Consider the following 18,151-nt stretch of genomic DNA (forward strand, 5'->3'; position numbering starts at 1 on the left):
TGATTACTTTATTCACCGTTCTATCATATGCAACAACTAGTAGCTCCAGCCTTTCCGGTGTAACTACGTGCGAGTTGTAGGCTTAGTCCAAGAACAGACCAGAAATTCCCACATCTAGAGATGCAGATGACTAGTGGAAGTCATCAAGTCACCCCCCCATATATATATCATCCGTCGGATTATGCTGGTTTCCAAGGATTATACTTTCCCCTGGCGGAGTTCAGCCAATTGTAGCATCTCTGTTAAGTTTCATTGCGCTGTTGATGCAGCTGCCGGGAGACAAGACCAACCCAGTTGCAAGAATATGTTCATCAGCATGACCGCATTGATACTCACTTTGACCACCACGAGACTGTGGCACTGATTATTAATTGACCTCCACGCTGGATGTCGGATTAGGATTTATACTCCCTTTGAAAATTTAGGATTTCGGTTTGCTTCAGTCTTCTAAACAACATCTGGCTGCGTCGACGTTTGCGAAACACTGCATGTCTCAAGTCCACTATGGCCCAGCCCGAAGCCGAAAATACAAAACGTTGGAGTGTATAGTCACTCATTGGATGCTTTTAGGAATCAATGCAACGATTGTGTAGTAGGAGTCGAACATCAACGGTCGTAAAATATGGCCTAGTCCGTTCCTCATACTCCGTACTTCTCAGTCATTTCGCCATTGAAACCTAGAGTGCAACATGAGCATCACATTGCAAGCCTCATGTTATGCTAGTCTGGGCTTCCTCTGATTCCCTATCAGCTAACATGTGGATTGGAACTTAACCAAAAATTAAGACGCCCCATTGTTGAACGAGTCCAAAGTTTCTACCGTGGTACTACCCTCGACTCCCATTTTGTATTACTTGACCAGTCATGGGCAGCCAATTCTCATCTGTAGGAGAGCAATGACATCTAAAACACCAAGATAGCTTCAACCAGTTGAATTCGAGTTTGTTTCAATTTCAACTTTCTTTTGCACTATTGTTTGTGATGTTTGGCAAATCAAGCATGTGAAAGCCGGCTTAATGTGTAGTTCCAGATGACCATGCTCCTCTATAATATCAACCGATTTGGGGGCCAACATGAAGGGTGACACCACAAGAGTGGGATAATGACTGATATAATTACCTCTCCCATACTCACTATGAATACTTAAGACACAGAATCTACATAAGTAAGACTTATAATGTTGCCTGCTGGATACACGCGGAAGTTCAGAAGCACATGATCCGCTAAGAGAAACCTGGACAGTGCCCCTTATTTTCCTTCTTATTCAGTCGACCGAGGCAGCGCTAGTCCCCGTTGGGCGACTGCGGACACGCCGGAAGACCCGAAAAAGAAGGGGACGATCGGCCATTGGGCGCTTCTGATTGGATGGCTTTTAGTTTTCCTCTCTCCTTGCGGATCAAGCCTAAGGTACCAGCCTAGGAAGCAGCAGCCTCTTCCACGTCTCGTCTCATCTCATCGTTGTCTTCAAAAAAACTCCCTCCAACTTTCTCTTCCCTCTATCTATTCCGTTGCAACCTCCCACATTTCCTGCGTCATATTTATTCTTCTTATTCTCCTTCTTCCTCCTGTTTTTACTACTTCCCTTTCTCTTCTCCAATTCTACTCTTCGTTAGTCACTCATTGAGTGCTCTTCTTGTTTGCGCTCTTCCCTCGCCGCGTCGACGGCACCAACAAAAAGTCGGGGTCGTTTCTAAGGGGTTCCTCTCCAGTTAACGTTGCCCTGCTGTTCAATTATCTACGACCTATTTCGGCAATAGATACGTCTCCTACTATTCATCATGGCGCTCGAGTTTCTGCAGAACTTGCCCCGTCCGACAATTGATCGGCCATTTGGCATTCACCTATGGCCTATTTTCGACAAGGCTTTCGAGACTGTTGTGGGCTATCCAGCCAGCGAGTTCAAGTTTGTCGAAGGTGTGACTCCAATGTCTACCTTTAAGGAGACAGCGATTGCACTCGTGGCCTACTACATCATCATCTTCGGTGGTCGCGAGTTGATGAAGAACCGCCCGGCTTTTAAGCTCAACACACTGTTCATGATCCACAACTTCTACCTGACCGCGATCAGCGCGACTCTTCTCGCTCTCTTCATTGAGCAGCTTTTGCCTACGCTCTACAGACACGGTCTCTTCTTCACCATTTGTGATCACCAGGGTGGATGGACCCAGCCCCTCATTGTCCTGTACTATGTAAGTGTTCTCCTGATCTCTAGGCTTGAAGTGCTGGCCGGCTGACAGGGAGGACAGCTCAACTATCTGACCAAGTACCTCGAACTTCTCGATACCGTCTTCCTGTTCCTCAAGAAGAAGCCCTTGACCTTCCTTCATACCTACCACCATGGTGCCACCGCCCTTCTGTGCTACACTCAGCTTATCGGTTTGACTGCTGTCCAATGGGTTGTCATTGATATCAATCTGCTTGTTCACGTTGTCATGTACTGGTACTACTTCCAGAGTGCTCGTGGCATTCGAATCTGGTGGAAGGAGTGGATCACCCGTCTCCAGATTATCCAGTTTGTCATCGACCTTGGTACGTACTCCGAAAATACACCTTTGTCACGCGCGTGCTAACTGAACATCAGGCTTTGTTTACTTCGCTTCTTACACCTACTTCTCCTCTACCTACTTCCCCTGGGCTCCCAACATGGGCAAGTGTGCCGGAGAGGAGTTTGCCGCTTTCTCGGGCATAGCTATCATCAGCTCTTACCTCTTTTTGTTCATCTCCTTCTACATTGCCACCTACAAGAAGACTGCCAAGACTGGTCGCCCTCGTCGCAATACTGGAAAGCAGTCCCTGGTTGACATGAAGAACTTTGAGGTCCCCTCCGTCACTCCTGCTGCCAATAGCAAGGCCACATCAAACGGAGCGGCAGTGGCAAGTGGCCGGGCCAATGGTCCCGTCACTCGTTCTCGCAAGGCTTAGATAGCAGAGCATCTTGCGGGTGATTGAAGGGTCGAACTCCCCCTGAGCTGTTCCTCTTCATATTACCTCCTTAAAGATAGCGCCGTGTGTCTCATTCCTTCAACTGGTCTGAGCTTCTCCGACGATGGTCGACAGCACGCGGACCGCCGTTTGTGCGCATGCAACAAAAAATTCCGAGCAGCTCATTTAATTTTGCTTCAGATGTTGTTTTCTGTTGCCTAGAATTTTTTTTTACACTGTTTAATGAATGACCTTATGATACTGGTCGCTTTCGCATTGCACTGAGCTCATATGGCGGTGTCACTTTTGCAGCATATGCAGTGCAGGGTCAGCACTGGGTGGATTACGAGTGTCTGGGGGAGAATTGACCAAGTTCCTTACCCGAAGACCTGGCAGAGTGACAAGGTATTAGGTACCTAGTTGCTCTGACAGTCTCCTGGTTGTATTTTATGTGTTACCTTTCTTCTGTGAATTTCCTTGTCATGCTGCTGGTTGCAGCCATTTCCTCCTTCCTCCTATTCGCGCTTGTGATTCATACTTGCTTTTATTCTAGTATCTATAGATGACGGGTAAATAAATGTAATGGTGATGATATACCTTGTGTCCTTTGTACATTAGATCATGCTGTGTCTGAGCGCACGTAGGTCTGCGGCCCATCGTGGGCTGAGCTGTAATGCTCTGAACCGAAAGCCGTCCTGCTATGTCATATTTATAGCTGGTAGCAGTTTCGGAGCTCTTGATATACTTTCTATATTCATTCATGCTCTAGCTATGTCACTATTTGACCTTCTTGAACTACTAGTTATAGCCACCTAGGGATACCTGGCCCCGGGTGACAGATCGCTGTCTTGAACCGACATTGTTATGACAGCCTATGGCCGAAACCCCTTCCTTGGCCTCAGAATAGTGCACTATAACCCCAAGCAATGCAGATACCCATAGCGACCCGTGCATACGCTTCTTTGGTCTCAGGTCTTGGTTAGAGGTAGATAACGAATGCTCATTTGTTGGTAGCAATGAGATGAGAGAGTGTAAGATCGAGATTCCTAAGGCGTCAACAAAAACTCGCTATTTCCATCATGGTGGTCGCTCAATTAAAATGGTTGATGCTGGATGGTCATTACCGGATCGACTGTCACCCATATTTATAGTGATGGTTATCAGAAATTAGGCCGGCTGAGATTGAGTTGGACAATTGAGCAAGGCAGGTAAGGGCATGGTCCTCAATAATATTGTCATTCAGATGGGGTTTGGGTGTATATGTGCGAAATTAGATCGGAACCCGCTACTTGCGTTCTGGGCTCAGTACTTTGTGCCTGTCAATGCTCCTGCGGTGATTGTGTAGGGCGTGAGTCTGGTAAGTCAGATGAATAAGAATAAGAATATCTTATAAGGTGCCTACATTGGTAAGAATGACATTAACAGGTCGTTTTGAGCCGTAGCAAGGGGTGCAGGGGTAAGATCTGAGATATTATCCTTCAGGGTGTGGCATGCGGAATGATGGGATGAGGGATGAGGGGTCCCGGCATTGCATCGTGGTTAACAAGGCATGAAAGCAAAGGGTGAGTTGTAGGACTGTAAGGATCCCACCAGGCAACTTCATCCTTCATACCTGGGGTTGTGGTTGTTCATCTCTCGAGGCCAACGAGAATGTCCTTGTCTCCAAGGTGAATGTAGGCACATAAAGGGACTGTAGACTTTGCATTGAGAGTATGAAAGAGGGATCCCGATTACCTGTTAAAACTCAGTGAGGTATTCTGACGCGTGGACAAATATTAGGTCATGAGTAGGAGGAGGTAAGTATGAGATACTAATCATTCTGGGTAGATATGTGGAAAATACAATGGAGACCCGCAAGATCATTCTGATGATGAAGAGTGGGCAATCTTGCAAAATGCGAGTTCGTCAACTATGGAGGACTAAGGCGAGACATCTACTCCGTACGTTGAGTGTCAGCGGCGGCCTTTCCAAGGCCATTGTATGATGCATGCTCCGACGGTTAGTATCCGCAATTCTACGCCATAACCTCTAGCAAAAAAGGATATTAAGGGGATTGCCGCATAACCCGCTATTAGGGACAAAGCTCGAGGTATTTGAATTGATACTTGCCTTCTTAGGACATCATGTGGAGAATAACGCCCCTAAGCGCTAGGACTGCGGTGCTCGGCGGGGAGCTATGTGTCAGGTACAGTAGCTTAAGTCCTCTACTGGATACTCGGAAGACGGGATATACATTCTCTACTTGACTGCAATTCAGTAGTGCCCCTCGGCAAACGGGAACTTCAGGGGGAGAGTTGAAACATTGGAAGTTGTGGACATATGGAGTGGCAGTTCTGATTGTCCGTGTAGAAAGAAAACAGTGACCCGACGACTGTTGGTCGTCCTTGAGAACCTTTTATACAGGTTCGATTGAGCAGCAAGGAGGAAAGAGATGAGAGTACAGTTACCAGCGTAGAGGAGATGACATGTTCTGATTCGATATCTTCAACCAACCGTCTGTTGACATACGAAATCAGGTTTGTTGTTGAAAGCCTGGCAGATCACCAGCATCACGACCGAGTAGTGCAGATGATACATCCAAGTATGCATGTCTACCTGGGAATCATCTGCGCCAGTTGGTGTGAATGTGATGTATGCATTATCTTCTGCTGTTCATTGGTGAAGGACAGCAGTTTCAACGCTCAAGCAGACGGTTGATCTTGCCGATCAACACTCCGGGTTTTGCTTTTTGATACTACAGTAAAGCCGGAGATAGGAGTGCAAGTCATGAGGACGCGGCCGACGTGGAGGTGGTTGACGCAAGGAGAAAAGCAGAGAAAATGCGAAGTGCCAATACAGCTTGCATCATCTTCTTCGACTTTCCTGCCACCAAGTAATCAAGCAAGAAATTCCACTTGCTCATGTAGCTGGGGAACCTGCACGGCAGTGGGACTATCAGGATTGACAACGAAAAAAGGATCCTAGGTCCTTGGCAAATGCAGCATTAAGGACAAGCACATACTCAATATGCACTTGGTGTTTCACACTGCAACCACCACTGGACACGTACCATTTTGTGCAGGTAAGTACAGCGAACCATCTGTTATCCAACCTGTTTTTTCCTCGCTTCTTGGAAGCTCTGAGAGTTTAGAGTTTAGCAAGCCAGAACCATTTCCTACTACAGAAAACAATAGGGTTTCTGAGTCAGTCTGTTACACTTGGCGTTGAAGATACGGAGCAGTGATGATGTGGATGAGTGTCGACCAGCCACCGCCGAAAAGTATCGTCCCTTTTTATCTTCCTGACTACCGTCGAAACGGAGCCAGAATCTCTGCTTTGATCACGCGAACTTGATATTTTCAATTGATTTCCATTGTCTACCTAGGTTTATGCGGTTGGTGCTCAATTATTTTCCTGATTAAGTTCAACATCGTTCTGTTCCGACCCAGTTCAAAACTGCGAGCGAACCACTCTTAGACTTTCTGAAACCGTCGTACCCGGCTGGGCTATCCGAGGTTGGCCATACTGCCGCTTGTCAATGATGAGAGTCGAGTCCACTTGGATGGTTACTGCAAGGGTTAGGATGGATTTTCTGCAGGGAGGTCATCCGCGCTATTTCTACCGTGGAGCTTTCAAAATCTCCTATTCGTTCTCGGGTGTTGCGTCCAACTTTCGTTCGTCTCGATGTGCCCAAAAATAAGCCAAAACCACCAATATCCACACCATCCAAAGGAGAAATCAAAAAACAAGCCATGAGTGAGTGGAAAGCGGACTCGGCGATAATTCGCTTCCTGGGCTTGAGGGTGGATGATGGTGTGTTTGAGTTAGAAGATGCCCCCACAATGGTGTAGCAGCGGGTCTACCTTGGCAACTCGTCAGGAACATCTTACACATCACACTCGGTAAGCTTTTGCCAGAGCGATATAATATGATCTGCTATTATCTACCTATTCTACGTACTGATTGATGCTGCGGAATAACTGCTTCGTATGTTCGCTGCTTTGTGGAGACATCCGGATAATTCCAATTGCAACTGTCGGATGACAATGGGTGGTCAGAGCATTTAGTGGTTTGACATGAGAATCAAAGCAGAGAACGAGAGAACTGATCACCAACCAAGAGGGCAAACAGGCTTTCGACAAGGCAGCTAGACCACCAGTCCATATTTCTCACCCTGTTGTGGGATCATACTTCGGACTGGGCATTTCTTCTCCATCAGCGACGCAGCTCTACTTTCTCAGGAAGACGGGCAGATCAGCAAGAGGGTAGAACATCTACTCCATAACCTTCTCTACTCCGTACCAAAAGTTGTGCAGTCAACGGAGTATCTTCCCACATGGCCACGGGCTCTGGACCCGAATACTTAGCGCGCGTCTTGGCCAAGTCCATCTTCCTATCTTAGATCCACTTGCCTGAGAGGGTTGCCTGTTAGCGCTACCCATCCGTCCTTCCTATGCCCGTTAAGGTGGACAATGCAGACTTGCAATCAAGTTGTTGCCGCCAAAATTTCCCTAAACTATGAGCTTGCATTAAGATTACGCTATCCCTGGACTTTTTTGCTCCGCGAGCATTGACCTCTGATCTCCTATCAAATGACAGCTCACGTTGATACGTCGAATTTTCTCCAACCTTCGTGGGTGCCCCAATATGATTCTGATGACTGGCGCAATGACACTTTACATGAAATGGCCCCAACGCTCACTCTCATAGCCTTATTTCCCTTTTTTGCTTTCTTATTTTTATTTTTATTCTTTTCCCTTTTTTGTTCCCTTTTTTCTAATTCGGCCAGGCGATAATGCAGGGATTTTTTAGCGAGGAACTCCAAATGCAAGGGTTGCTCTCCAGATAATCCTGAGGCAACGGTTCCCTCCTTGTCCTGCAGGAGGTAGGCAAGGACGAACCGTCGACGTAAGCACTGTCCATTGCAGTTCCAGCGTAGTCTGTCCTGGTTCTAGCCCAGCATGAGAAAAAGAAAGGGGAATAAAAAAAAAAGGCGCAACAATCCTTCTCCAGTGCACGTGTGAACGGCTGTTTGCCCTATTTTTACGCTGATACTAACTAACCCGAGTGTGGACCGAGCTCTTGTTAGTCCATCCTCTGGCGCTTGTATAAACTGATGGCATCGAGGGTGGTCTCCTTGTTCTGAAAAAACCTTCCAGGGTAGGATCCACTCCTTTAGAGCATGCCAACCCGTGTGGGACAAGAGGACATGGAACATATCCAGGATAAATATATCCTTGTCTATATCCCGTGAACTACTGCTCTCTTCCCCTGTTCCCCTGCATCAATCACCACGCTCTTTTGACATACTGCACTCCTTTGTCCACCCTTGATGACCTTCAGGATCTGAGACCTTTGGACTTCTTCACTCTCCATTTACTAATCTCGGGCCTATTTGACCTTGAAGAAGTCCTCTTTCACTGGCCGGCTGGGTGGTCATCGTCTTATTCTACATTTACATCGAAATGTACCGGTCTGCGGATGCTCTCAGTCTCGATTACACAAACCAGCAGCTGTTGCTACGACGTTACGAGTCGGATGAGGAAGAAATATCAGAGTCGGAACATGGTGGACACGATAACGCATTCTCGCCCGTTGATGACACTACAGGGACGTTTTCTGATATGAGCACGGAAGAGCTATCTCGCGGCGCTGAGCCTGAGGCAGAGAACCGTCAAGTTGACCAGCGACTTGCCCCCTACCCGTTGAACGGAACAAAGTCGCGTCCCGTATCAATAGATACAATGAAGCGAAGCAGCAATGCAACCTTTGCCCCTGACTCCATCGTCTACGATGACGACGATGATGATGATGATGTGATTATCGAGCTGCCCCCTCCGGATCAAATGTCACCACTTCAGTCACCAATCTTCTTGCAGCCAACTGTTTATGTGCCCCCGGGGTCGCCCAGATCAACAGCTGCTCGGTCGATGAGATCGCCGTCTCCCACTTCTGTCTTCTCAGTGGAAGAGACCGACGTCCTCGTGGCAGAGCAGGTCACATATGTGGAACCTATCTCCAAACCTCACTTGATTCAAATCAGTCCCGAGCAATCTTATTTTCCGCCTGTTGCGGCGGCTGACGCGAAGCAAGACACCTTTTGCAAGCATAGCTCAAGAAACACCTCTGATGATTCCTGCGAGGGTATCTACTCGCTCAGACAGGCAGCCAAGTCTCAACCTCTGCTCAGCACAGGCGAGTCTAATGGAGCGAATGCAAAGCAGCTCAAACGCAACAGTGTGTCGGTAGCTGGACGGTCATCGGGATCGGTTAGGGAGTTCAAGCGCGTCGAGGTGCCAAAGTCTACTGCCACGACGCAGTCGCTGTCCGAAGTCCCCGAAATTCCCCAGCCCTTGTCGCCCCGCTCTCGCTCTAGGACATTTTCCGGCGCAAGAGCGTCACCCGCCCAGAAGCTGCCCTCACTATATACTGCGGTACGCTCGCGTTTACCCGCCGAATCCCTCAGACGGCCCCCTTCGTTGCGAAGTTTGAGTAGTGCGAGCGTCTTACTCTCGCACGCACGCCATGCTTCCACATCCGCGGGCTTAGACACTCGCACACCATCTACCTTCGCGTCCCACACGCGCGTGAGCTCTGAACAGTCATCCCCGCTACAAACCTGTCGCACCCCTTCTCCTATCTTTCAAAATTCTACACCTTACTATTCCTCGCCGACATTCTGTCGGGACCGATCCGGTTCTGTATATAGCAACAGCAGCGCACCCACGCCGACCAGCTATCGCTCACCGCCTCCGGTGCGGTACTCCACCATGCATTCTCTCAAGTCATCCTACTCTAGCAGCCTTCGATCGGAAGTGGAGAGCATCCACAGTGTGGAAGCATCTGAGCCAGTAGATCAGGCAGGAAAGTCTACTATGAGCCGAAAGAAGAGCCTGAAGCGCAGCAAGCTTTCGAAGCAGGAGGGCAAGGAGCAGTCCACCGCTAAGAGCATCATGGGCTTTATGCTGAGAGGGAGGAGGAAATCTACCATTTGGAACCATCGATCATAGCATGGCTTTTGCCTCTTTGCTTCTTTCCTATTTCTTTTCTTCACTCCTGGGTTCTTTTTATTGGCGAAAGGCGTCATCCTTCACAAGCGATATCCTCCTTAGTCTGGCTATGGCGGCTCTCTGATGTTCGGAAGATTTGATTTTGATTTTGACTGTACTATCCTTCTGTCTACCCTATTGTCTAATTCTTTTTGTATAATATCTATTGACTAGATCAATCATCGCTGGATGCCTCCTGGACTGAGGTTGGAGCCCGCTTTTGTCATTGACTACCATGACGAGGCGCAAGAACTGCAATGAAGATTATTCTGCTTCGTTTTCACCCCTCCCAATAGTCATACTGAGCTGTGCTGCACTTTCCGCCGCCCCCTTTATCTCACGTAGAATTTACCATGGATTCGCAATCGTTGGAGCAATCAAGCAATTAGCGAAGTTGGCTTCCCATACCAGCAGCCATAACCGCAGGATATCATCATCCTGATGCATATGCTATAGCCACGCTCTCTTCAACTGATTGTCCATGTTACCTCTCAAGCTCCACAAGACAAACTAGGAACTCCTGGCTGGACACGTTAAAGGTTTTCGTTCTGTTTGCTTATGGAACCTCATGGGCCGTCTTTTGAGATCTGCAAGAATCATTGACCATCATCCTTAATTCCAAGTGTCATTGGTTCTGTCGTCCCATAACCTAGTCGCAGGCAAATTGCCAACAACATTGATCGAGGGGTGAGGACGCCATCAGTCCAGCAAGAGAAGTGGATAAGCAATCAACTGGGGAGCAATATAGATTTTCAAGGACCAAGCAGCATCTCGTTTCATGTGGCCCGTCCATAGCATGAATGTGTAATCTGTAAAGTGAGACACTGCATGGGCATATTCTCCACTTGGACAATTGTGGCATTGACTGTATCGAAAACTGGACGCGTATGGCCTGTTGCTGCCTCAAAATGGCTGCCTTATCGGTCAGTTAGGCTAATGGGGCCGTGGGGGTTTGTGCCACCTGCGGGATGATTTCGATTTGGTCCTCGAGGTATGACGCTTGACAGTCCTGGAGCATGTCAAAATCTCAAATTCGTTTTGAATACCTATTTCCAGGACTTTGATGGTAGTATCATTTTGATGACGATTGAATAAAGAATCCTCATTGACTGTGCCGATCCAGAGCAGGATGACTACAAATGACAAGTGGAGTGTTCCGGCAACTTCCCCACATGATCCCCAGCTTTCCCTCATTTCTCATTCTCATTCTTGGGCTTGCAACCAATATCGATATTATGCATGGCAGCCACTGTTACATCGATCGGCTCATGTACAACACGGGGGCACAGCACACCAATCAGGATGATCATTCCTGATTAATCACACCTCTACTGAGGATTCACTCGTGGAATTCGTTCTTTGCGTCGCGCCTGATCAATCATCATTTCCCCGCCACGCCCAGCCGCCCCAGGAGTCTCCTCTCCTTCTTTGCGTCAGTCCGTCCAGACTCCATCCAATGTTCGTTCTCGATTTGTGTTGCTCCAATCGCTAGACCGGGCCAAGTAAGCAGAGTCACAGCGCGTATCAAAAGGCAGGCATCTACTCCATAACCAAATCAGTTCTAGGATTCGCGGATTGACCTCTTCCCTTATCCCTGTATACGTCGGGTACCTTTGATCCACGTCGACTCCCAGTCCGCACTATTTACAACCGACCTTCCCCTCCCTTCCATCTCACCTTTGGTTTGCAGCACGCCCTTGCCTCTGTCGATGGGTTGAGAATTTCAGGAATGATATCATTGTCGGACGGGTCAAAACACTATATCCTCGAGTAGTTGATCTTGACGATGAGTGTGCCTCTGACCCTGCGGTCGGCTCTGGGGCCGTCTCGGGTGGCTTGCAGATCCCATCCAGGGAAGTCATGGTTTCCCCTGGACCATCTTTGTAAGCAGCTCTCTTTGTTACTAGAGGGCCTGCTGTTGGAGGACTAACTATGCTGGAACATCAGCGGTTCAGACACGACAGGTATTCTACCTAGTTCGCCAGAAAAACGACCATAAGCTCCCTTTCATCCCTCCGTGGCTGCAAATCACCAAGAGAACCGCGAGCAGCGCCTCTGCCCCGTCAGATGTACCTGTTGTCCCGTACTCCTCGCTGACTGTTGGCGTCCCCAGCGAGACATGGCCCAACGAGCGTCGCGTGGCTCTCACACCGCAGAATGTGACGTTGCTACTGAAGAAAGGCTTCTCGCGTGTACTAGTCGAGCGCGGTGCCGGCGAACAAGCCCAGATCCATGACCAGGCCTACGAACAAGTCGGAGCTACCCTGGTCGACCGAGCTGTTGTATGGTCCGAAAGTAATATCGTCCTGAAAGTCCGTAGTCCCCGACAGGAGGGCCCCATAGATGAAGTCGAAGCCCTCCGACAGGGAAGCACCCTGATTTCGTTCTTGTATCCTGCCCAGAATAAGCTTTTGGTAGAGGCTATTGCGTCACGCGGAGTCACGGCCTTCGCCATGGATATGATCCCTCGCATCTCTCGAGCCCAGACATTCGATGCCCTCAGGTGAGTTACCACGGGGCTTACGAGCAGGCTGGATCAAGAAAATGGTCAGTGCTAACGGTGAGGCAAGCTCTATGGCCAATATTGCCGGGTACAAGGCTGTTTTAGAAGCATCGAACCACTTTGGCCGTTTCTTGACCGGTCAAGTTACCGCTGCTGGGTAAGAGCTGCGGATCCCATGGAGACATTGACCTGCTAACCCATGCTCCTTAGAAAGGTTGTTCACCTCCACGAAAAAGGGAGCAGCTGTTACTGATTGTTGCATTAGATACCTCCTAGCAAGGTCTTGGTTATTGGTGCTGGTGTGGCTGGTTTGAGCGCCATCGCTGCGGTAGGTCTGCGCTGCTTGACATTCAAAAGCTCTCTACTAACGACACATAGGCCCGCCGCTTAGGCGCCATTGTCCGTGGCTTTGATACGCGTTCTGCTGCCCGTGAGCAGGTTCAATCTCTAGGTGCCGAATTCATCGAGGTCGACATTCAGGAAGAAGGCGCTGGTCAGGGCGGATACGCGAAGGAAATGTCCAAGGAATTCTATGACGCAGAAATGAAGCTCTTCATGGAACAAGCCCGTGACGTTGACATCATTATCACTACTGCGCTGATTCCAGGCAAGGCGGCACCAAAACTCATTACCAAGGAGGTCTGAATGATGCGCAACCTCGTCCTTGCGACACGAGCTGATTCACAGTAGATGATCGCTGCCATGAAACCTGGATCTGTCATTGTGGATCTTGCAGCTGAGGCTGGTGGTAACTGTGAAGCAACAGTTCCTGGACAGTTGGTCAATTACAACGGTGTCACTGTCATTGGTGAGTTGGAGCTCAACCCTCTCCAGATGTCAGTAAACTCATGCTGACCATTTCAGGGTATACGGATTTCCCGTCACGCCTACCGACGCAAGCATCCACCCTATATTCAAACAATATCGCCAAGTTCCTTCTATCCATGGCACCGCAAGAGAAATCCTTTGGTATTGACCTGTCGGACGAGGTTGTGCGCGGCTCTATCGTTACCCTCAACGGCGCGATACTGCCCCCAGCTCCACGACCAGCACCACCGCCACCAAAGCCGGCAGCTGCGGCGACTCCAGCCAAAGAACAAGCCGAGTTATCACTCACACCCTGGCAGAAGGCTACTCGCGATGTTGCAACTGTTACAGCTGGTATGGGGACTGCACTTGCTCTGGGAAAAGCCACTGGTCCCATATTCATGAGCAACATGATGACCTTTGGGCTTGCTGGTCTCGTCGGCTATCGGGCTGTATGGGGTGTTGCTCCTGCTCTCCATTCTCCTTTGATGAGTGTGACGAATGCAATCTCAGGTGAGCAGGCATGATATTTCCAAGAAGTTGTTGTAGCATCCTCACGCATGGACTCTAGGCATGGTCGGAATCGGTGGTCTTTTCATCATGGGTGGAGGCTATACGCCTAGCACGATCCCTGAGGCTCTCGGAGCGGTTTCTGTCTTGTTGGCATCGATGAACGTCGCCGGCGGCTTTGTTATTACCAAGCGCATGCTAGACATGTTCAAGCGTCAGTCTTTCACCCCGATTGAAGATGAAGCACTTACCGTCCTCTAGGCCCGACTGACCCGCCCGAATATCCATGGCTTTACGCCATACCCGCTGTTATCTTCAGTGGCGGATTCATAGCAGCAGCTAGTACTGGAATGGCTGGCTTAGTGAGCGCTGGCTATCTCGTTAGCACTCTTCTCTGCATCAGTAAGTGGAACTGTGGCATACTTTGACATCCGTATACTAAACACAACCAGGCTCAATCTCCGGCCTTGCTTCCCAGCAAACTGCTCGCCGTGGAAACATCCTCGGTATTCTGGGAGTGATTTCTGGTATACTCGCATCTCTTGCCGCTGTAGGGTTTTCACCAGAGGTCCTGGCTCAATTCGGAGCAATGGCTGGTGGAGGTGCTCTAGTCGGTTAGTTATGCCTGTGTCGCCGGACTCGTTTATGGTCACTACATGATTTTGGCTCACAATTTTACAGGAGCATTAATTGGGCGCCGCATTACCCCAACTAGCTTACCTCAGACTGTGGCGGCCCTTCATTCAGTCGTCGGTCTGGCTGCTGTCCTCACGAGTATTGGAAGCGTGATGGCCGATATTGGTGACATTTCAACCTTGCATATGGTGACTGCGTATCTTGGTGTTCTCATTGGTATTAGCTCAGATTCAGGTGCTTGATACACGACTGACGCTGGACAGGTGGGGTTACCTTTACTGGTTCTATTGTAGCTTTCCTGAAGCTTGCGGGTCGCATGTCGTCAAAACCTACGATTCTTCCAGGCCGCCATGTTATTAATTCGACGTTGCTTGGGACAAACATGGCGACAATGGGAGCTTTTGTATCAATGGGCCCTGCGTCTCCGCTCATTGCTGCTACTTGCTTGGGTGCAAATACCATGTTAAGTTTCCTGAAAGGCTATACGACCACTGCTGCTATTGGAGGAGCTGATATGCGTATGTCCCTGCGCCTCACACTGGAGAAGGTCACTAACATTATGTAGCTGTCGTTATCACTGTTCTCAATGCATATTCGGGATTCGCCCTGGTCGCCGAGGGATTTATGCTTAACAATCCACTACTCACGAGCGTTGGATCATTGATTGGGGTCAGCGGATCTATTTTGTCGTACATCATGGTTCGTGTCTTTATGTGCCTATTCGCGGATCATGCTGACTGAGGTTAGTGTGTCGCTATGAATCGATCTCTAACCAATGTCCTCTTTGGTGGCATCGCGGCTCCACAACAGGGACAGAAGAAGATCGAGGGCCAGATTACCCAAGTGACGGTGGACGATACGGTGGAAATTCTATCCAATGCAGAGAGCGTAATCATTGTATGTTGATTTTGACTATTCGATGCGCGAAGCTCACAGTACTCCAGGTCGTCGGTTATGGAATGGCTGTGGCCAAGGCACAATACGCGCTTGCAGAAATCGTCCGAATGTTGCGGGCTAAAGGCGTCAAAGTACGATTTGCCATCCATCCCGTTGGTACGTACCTTCATCTCAGGTTATCTCACCGGGCCCTAGAAGACCTTGACTGACCTAACCTTGCAGCTGGCCGCATGCCCGGACAATGCAACGTGCTGCTCGCTGAAGCTTCAGTGCCTTACGACAGTAAGTCCTACCACACATTACGAGGTTTCCGACAATAAGGACTGGTTGCTGACTGGACAAAGTCGTACTGGAAATGGACGAGATCAACGATGATTTTCCGGACACGGATGTCACCCTGGTAATCGGTGCGAACGATACCGTCAACCCTATCGCCTTGGAACCCGACTCTCCGATCTCCGGCATGCCTGTTTTGCATGCCTGGAAGAGCAAGGAAGTAATTGTGATGAAGCGCGGCATGTCCAGCGGATACGGTAAGTGCTTTCTTTCTTTCATCCTATCCAGAACGTATCACTGAGAGAAGGTAGCCGACGTGCCCAACCCTATGTTCTACATGCCTGGTACAAGGATGTTGTTTGGAGATGCAAAGGCCTCCTGTGATGGTGAGTTCTCTATTTGCCAACTCTTGGGCAAATACTAACTCGGAATAGCCATTAAAGCTGGACTTGAGGCACGCAAGTGAGAGATGGTGCAGGGATCTCCGAATTTTTTTTTATATATATATATGAGTTGTTGTTTGTTGTATATGCCTGCATGCTCTACATACGCCATGACTTAGTCAGTATATTACAAGAATGTTTGTCTGCCATGAGTTCAACGCTCGTTTTATTCCAGGGCTACTTTCGACAATTGAATGCATTGCTCGTAACATGAGTCGGCTCCAATATCATGACCTCCTCCTACTTGCGAAAATATTGATCATTGGCATACGAATGCCAAAGCATCTTGGAGAGGGGACAAAATTAATCTACCTATTTCACATCCTTCCAGGAACGTCTCTTCATTGGCATCATGCTGGATAACCATTACCGAGTGACCACGAAAAACCATTTCTGTAGTCGAAGAGGGCGGATATAACAGAGGCATTAAATTGCACTTGCATGTCATGTGGCTATGGTACGCAGCCAGAATATACCAAGTCCTCAATAGTCCTCAACATCCTCTTTAATTTCCTGTTCCAGAAACTTGCTTAGAAGTACACTCTTCCAAGACAGCTGGAAAACTCACCACATAGGACTTGGCAAGGCCATTTGTGTTTCCATGTAACGGCTTCATAATGACCTTTAAAGTCAAAGTGGCCCGCCTCTCATAGTCGAAGTCATCCTCATCATACGGAAAGTATAATGCAAGCAGTTCTTGAAACCGTTCGCAAACTGAGTTGATGTAGCCCGTCACCCGGTGTGACCTTATCAACTTCTTTTCCTTTTCGATGACGCGGATAGTATTCTGTGATCTATCCCCGGCGATTTTTAGTTTCACCTTCAGAGAGCGCGATCCAGGCTCTGAAGGATTGATGTCAGAGTCGCCGGAGTTGGTCAGGTAGTCTCTGAGAAGATCTCGCAACCTGGGAACAACAAACTCTGGCAAGCCAGTGACCTTGGATGAGAATTTGCAGTTAGTGATTGTTGTGTTTATGAGTTCCTGAGCGGATGACTTACTTCGAGTTTGATTCCAACCTCAGACATTGTGCCGACTGCTGCAGAAATCCTTTGCGAAGTCCTTCAGTCAAAGAGCAGAGTATAGTGGCTGAGTGGTGAAGGAAAAGTAGACGGAGGAGAGTTCGCAGAGATAGATGAAGTTTGCAGCGTGGTAGATAGACGTTCCTTTGTCATTCACCTGCCTGAAAATCCTCTTCAAACATCACTCTCCAAGAATCTAGTAGCTAATGTGAATGAAACACAGCTCGAATGGCCTTCACTTATTGTTGATCGGGCCCATGGCCAGCAACCAATGCCACAAAGCGTTTGCCAAGTTCATCCTCGAAAAAATGTTGAACTTTTCTAGCCGAGCAGTAACTGCTGTTCTGCAGCATAGCATGAATGATCATCCTGGAGAGAAGTTACCACAGCCTTGTTGTAACCCAACAATGGGTCGCCACTATATTAGGCTTGCTAAAGCCTGTGTATCTGATCTACGAAGCCTGCCATCAGAGAGCATTCTTGTGGCAGGTTGAAAGCAAATATGAGAGCCAATGACTCGATCAAGGGACTACCTGAGACAAAGACGAGTTGTCAAATGCAGGCAAAGAGGACGTTGATTGACTGCTGATTCCCAGTTTACATCACGTGACCTCTATTGATCCAACGGCACTTTGCACGACCACATCAGTGGTGTTCTTTCCTCTTAGCACAATTGACACTTGAGACGATGGTGGCCTTCAATAATCCCAAGTCATTGCAAGTTGAATCTATCGTATGATTATACCGCACCATCCAAGATGGATATGATGTTTCCAAGCTGTGTCCGGTCTTTCATGACTTGGTGGGGCGATATAACTGTGATGTGATCGGCTCAACCAGTCTTGGTCCCGCAGCTTTCCAGCTCTTGTGATTCGATGTGAGGGCCCAAAGATGAACCTCAAATCAGTCTTTCAACAGGCTTAGTGATGAAAAGCACCAATGGCGATGAGACAATCCAATAGGTCAGAAACAGCAAATGACAAAATCTCCCCTTGGCCTCTTCCTCGCTCATTTCGAGGATGCAACAGAATTGATCCTAAAGGGACCAGCTTCCCAGGTAATGACCCACGGACTTCCGCTCCGTCCAGTGAGCTCTGATTGGAGACTCC

General features: G+C 48.6%; 4 protein-coding genes across 4 annotated transcripts; 3 read left to right on the forward strand and 1 right to left on the reverse strand.

Annotated features, from left to right (window-relative positions):
- Nucleotides 1-871: 871 nt before the first annotated feature.
- Nucleotides 872-3,525, forward strand: AFUA_5G02760 (elongation of very long chain fatty acids protein). Its single transcript, XM_742973.2, has 3 exons — nucleotides 872-2,189; nucleotides 2,247-2,529; nucleotides 2,582-3,525. Exons 1-3 carry the CDS (start codon nucleotides 1,779-1,781, stop codon nucleotides 2,920-2,922), a joined length of 1,035 nt encoding a protein of 344 aa, XP_748066.1. The 5' UTR covers nucleotides 872-1,778; the 3' UTR covers nucleotides 2,923-3,525.
- A 2,691-nt stretch (nucleotides 3,526-6,216) lies between these two features.
- Nucleotides 6,217-10,277, forward strand: AFUA_5G02770 (uncharacterized protein). The gene has a single exon (XM_742972.2). The coding sequence runs from the start codon at nucleotides 8,367-8,369 to the stop codon at nucleotides 9,909-9,911; it is 1,545 nt and encodes a 514-aa protein (XP_748065.1). The 5' UTR covers nucleotides 6,217-8,366; the 3' UTR covers nucleotides 9,912-10,277.
- Nucleotides 10,278-11,736: 1,459 nt separating this feature from the next.
- On the forward strand, nucleotides 11,737-16,045 carry AFUA_5G02780 (putative nicotinamide nucleotide transhydrogenase; the record flags this gene model as incomplete). The annotated part of the gene is made up of 19 exons (XM_742971.2): nucleotides 11,737-11,833; nucleotides 11,898-12,453; nucleotides 12,521-12,610; nucleotides 12,730-12,781; nucleotides 12,832-13,092; nucleotides 13,144-13,261; nucleotides 13,318-13,773; nucleotides 13,832-13,984; nucleotides 14,032-14,172; nucleotides 14,223-14,384; nucleotides 14,452-14,622; nucleotides 14,670-14,924; nucleotides 14,972-15,105; nucleotides 15,154-15,303; nucleotides 15,351-15,459; nucleotides 15,526-15,585; nucleotides 15,648-15,836; nucleotides 15,891-15,965; nucleotides 16,014-16,045. 19 exons carry the CDS (start codon nucleotides 11,737-11,739, stop codon nucleotides 16,043-16,045), a joined length of 3,261 nt encoding a protein of 1,086 aa, XP_748064.2.
- Nucleotides 16,046-16,085: 40 nt separating this feature from the next.
- On the reverse strand, nucleotides 16,086-17,048 carry AFUA_5G02785 (uncharacterized protein; the record flags this gene model as incomplete). The annotated part of the gene is made up of 3 exons (XM_077804734.1): nucleotides 16,086-16,535; nucleotides 16,591-16,959; nucleotides 17,022-17,048. The coding sequence occupies 3 exons, from the start codon at nucleotides 17,046-17,048 to the stop codon at nucleotides 16,506-16,508; spliced, it is 426 nt and encodes a 141-aa protein (XP_077660872.1). The 3' UTR covers nucleotides 16,086-16,505.
- Between the last annotated feature and the right edge of the window lie 1,103 nt (nucleotides 17,049-18,151).

The sequence above is a fragment of the Aspergillus fumigatus genome, chromosome 5, assembly GCF_000002655.1.
Source record: "Aspergillus fumigatus Af293 chromosome 5, whole genome shotgun sequence".
Lineage (NCBI taxonomy): Eukaryota > Fungi > Ascomycota > Eurotiomycetes > Eurotiales > Aspergillaceae > Aspergillus > Aspergillus fumigatus.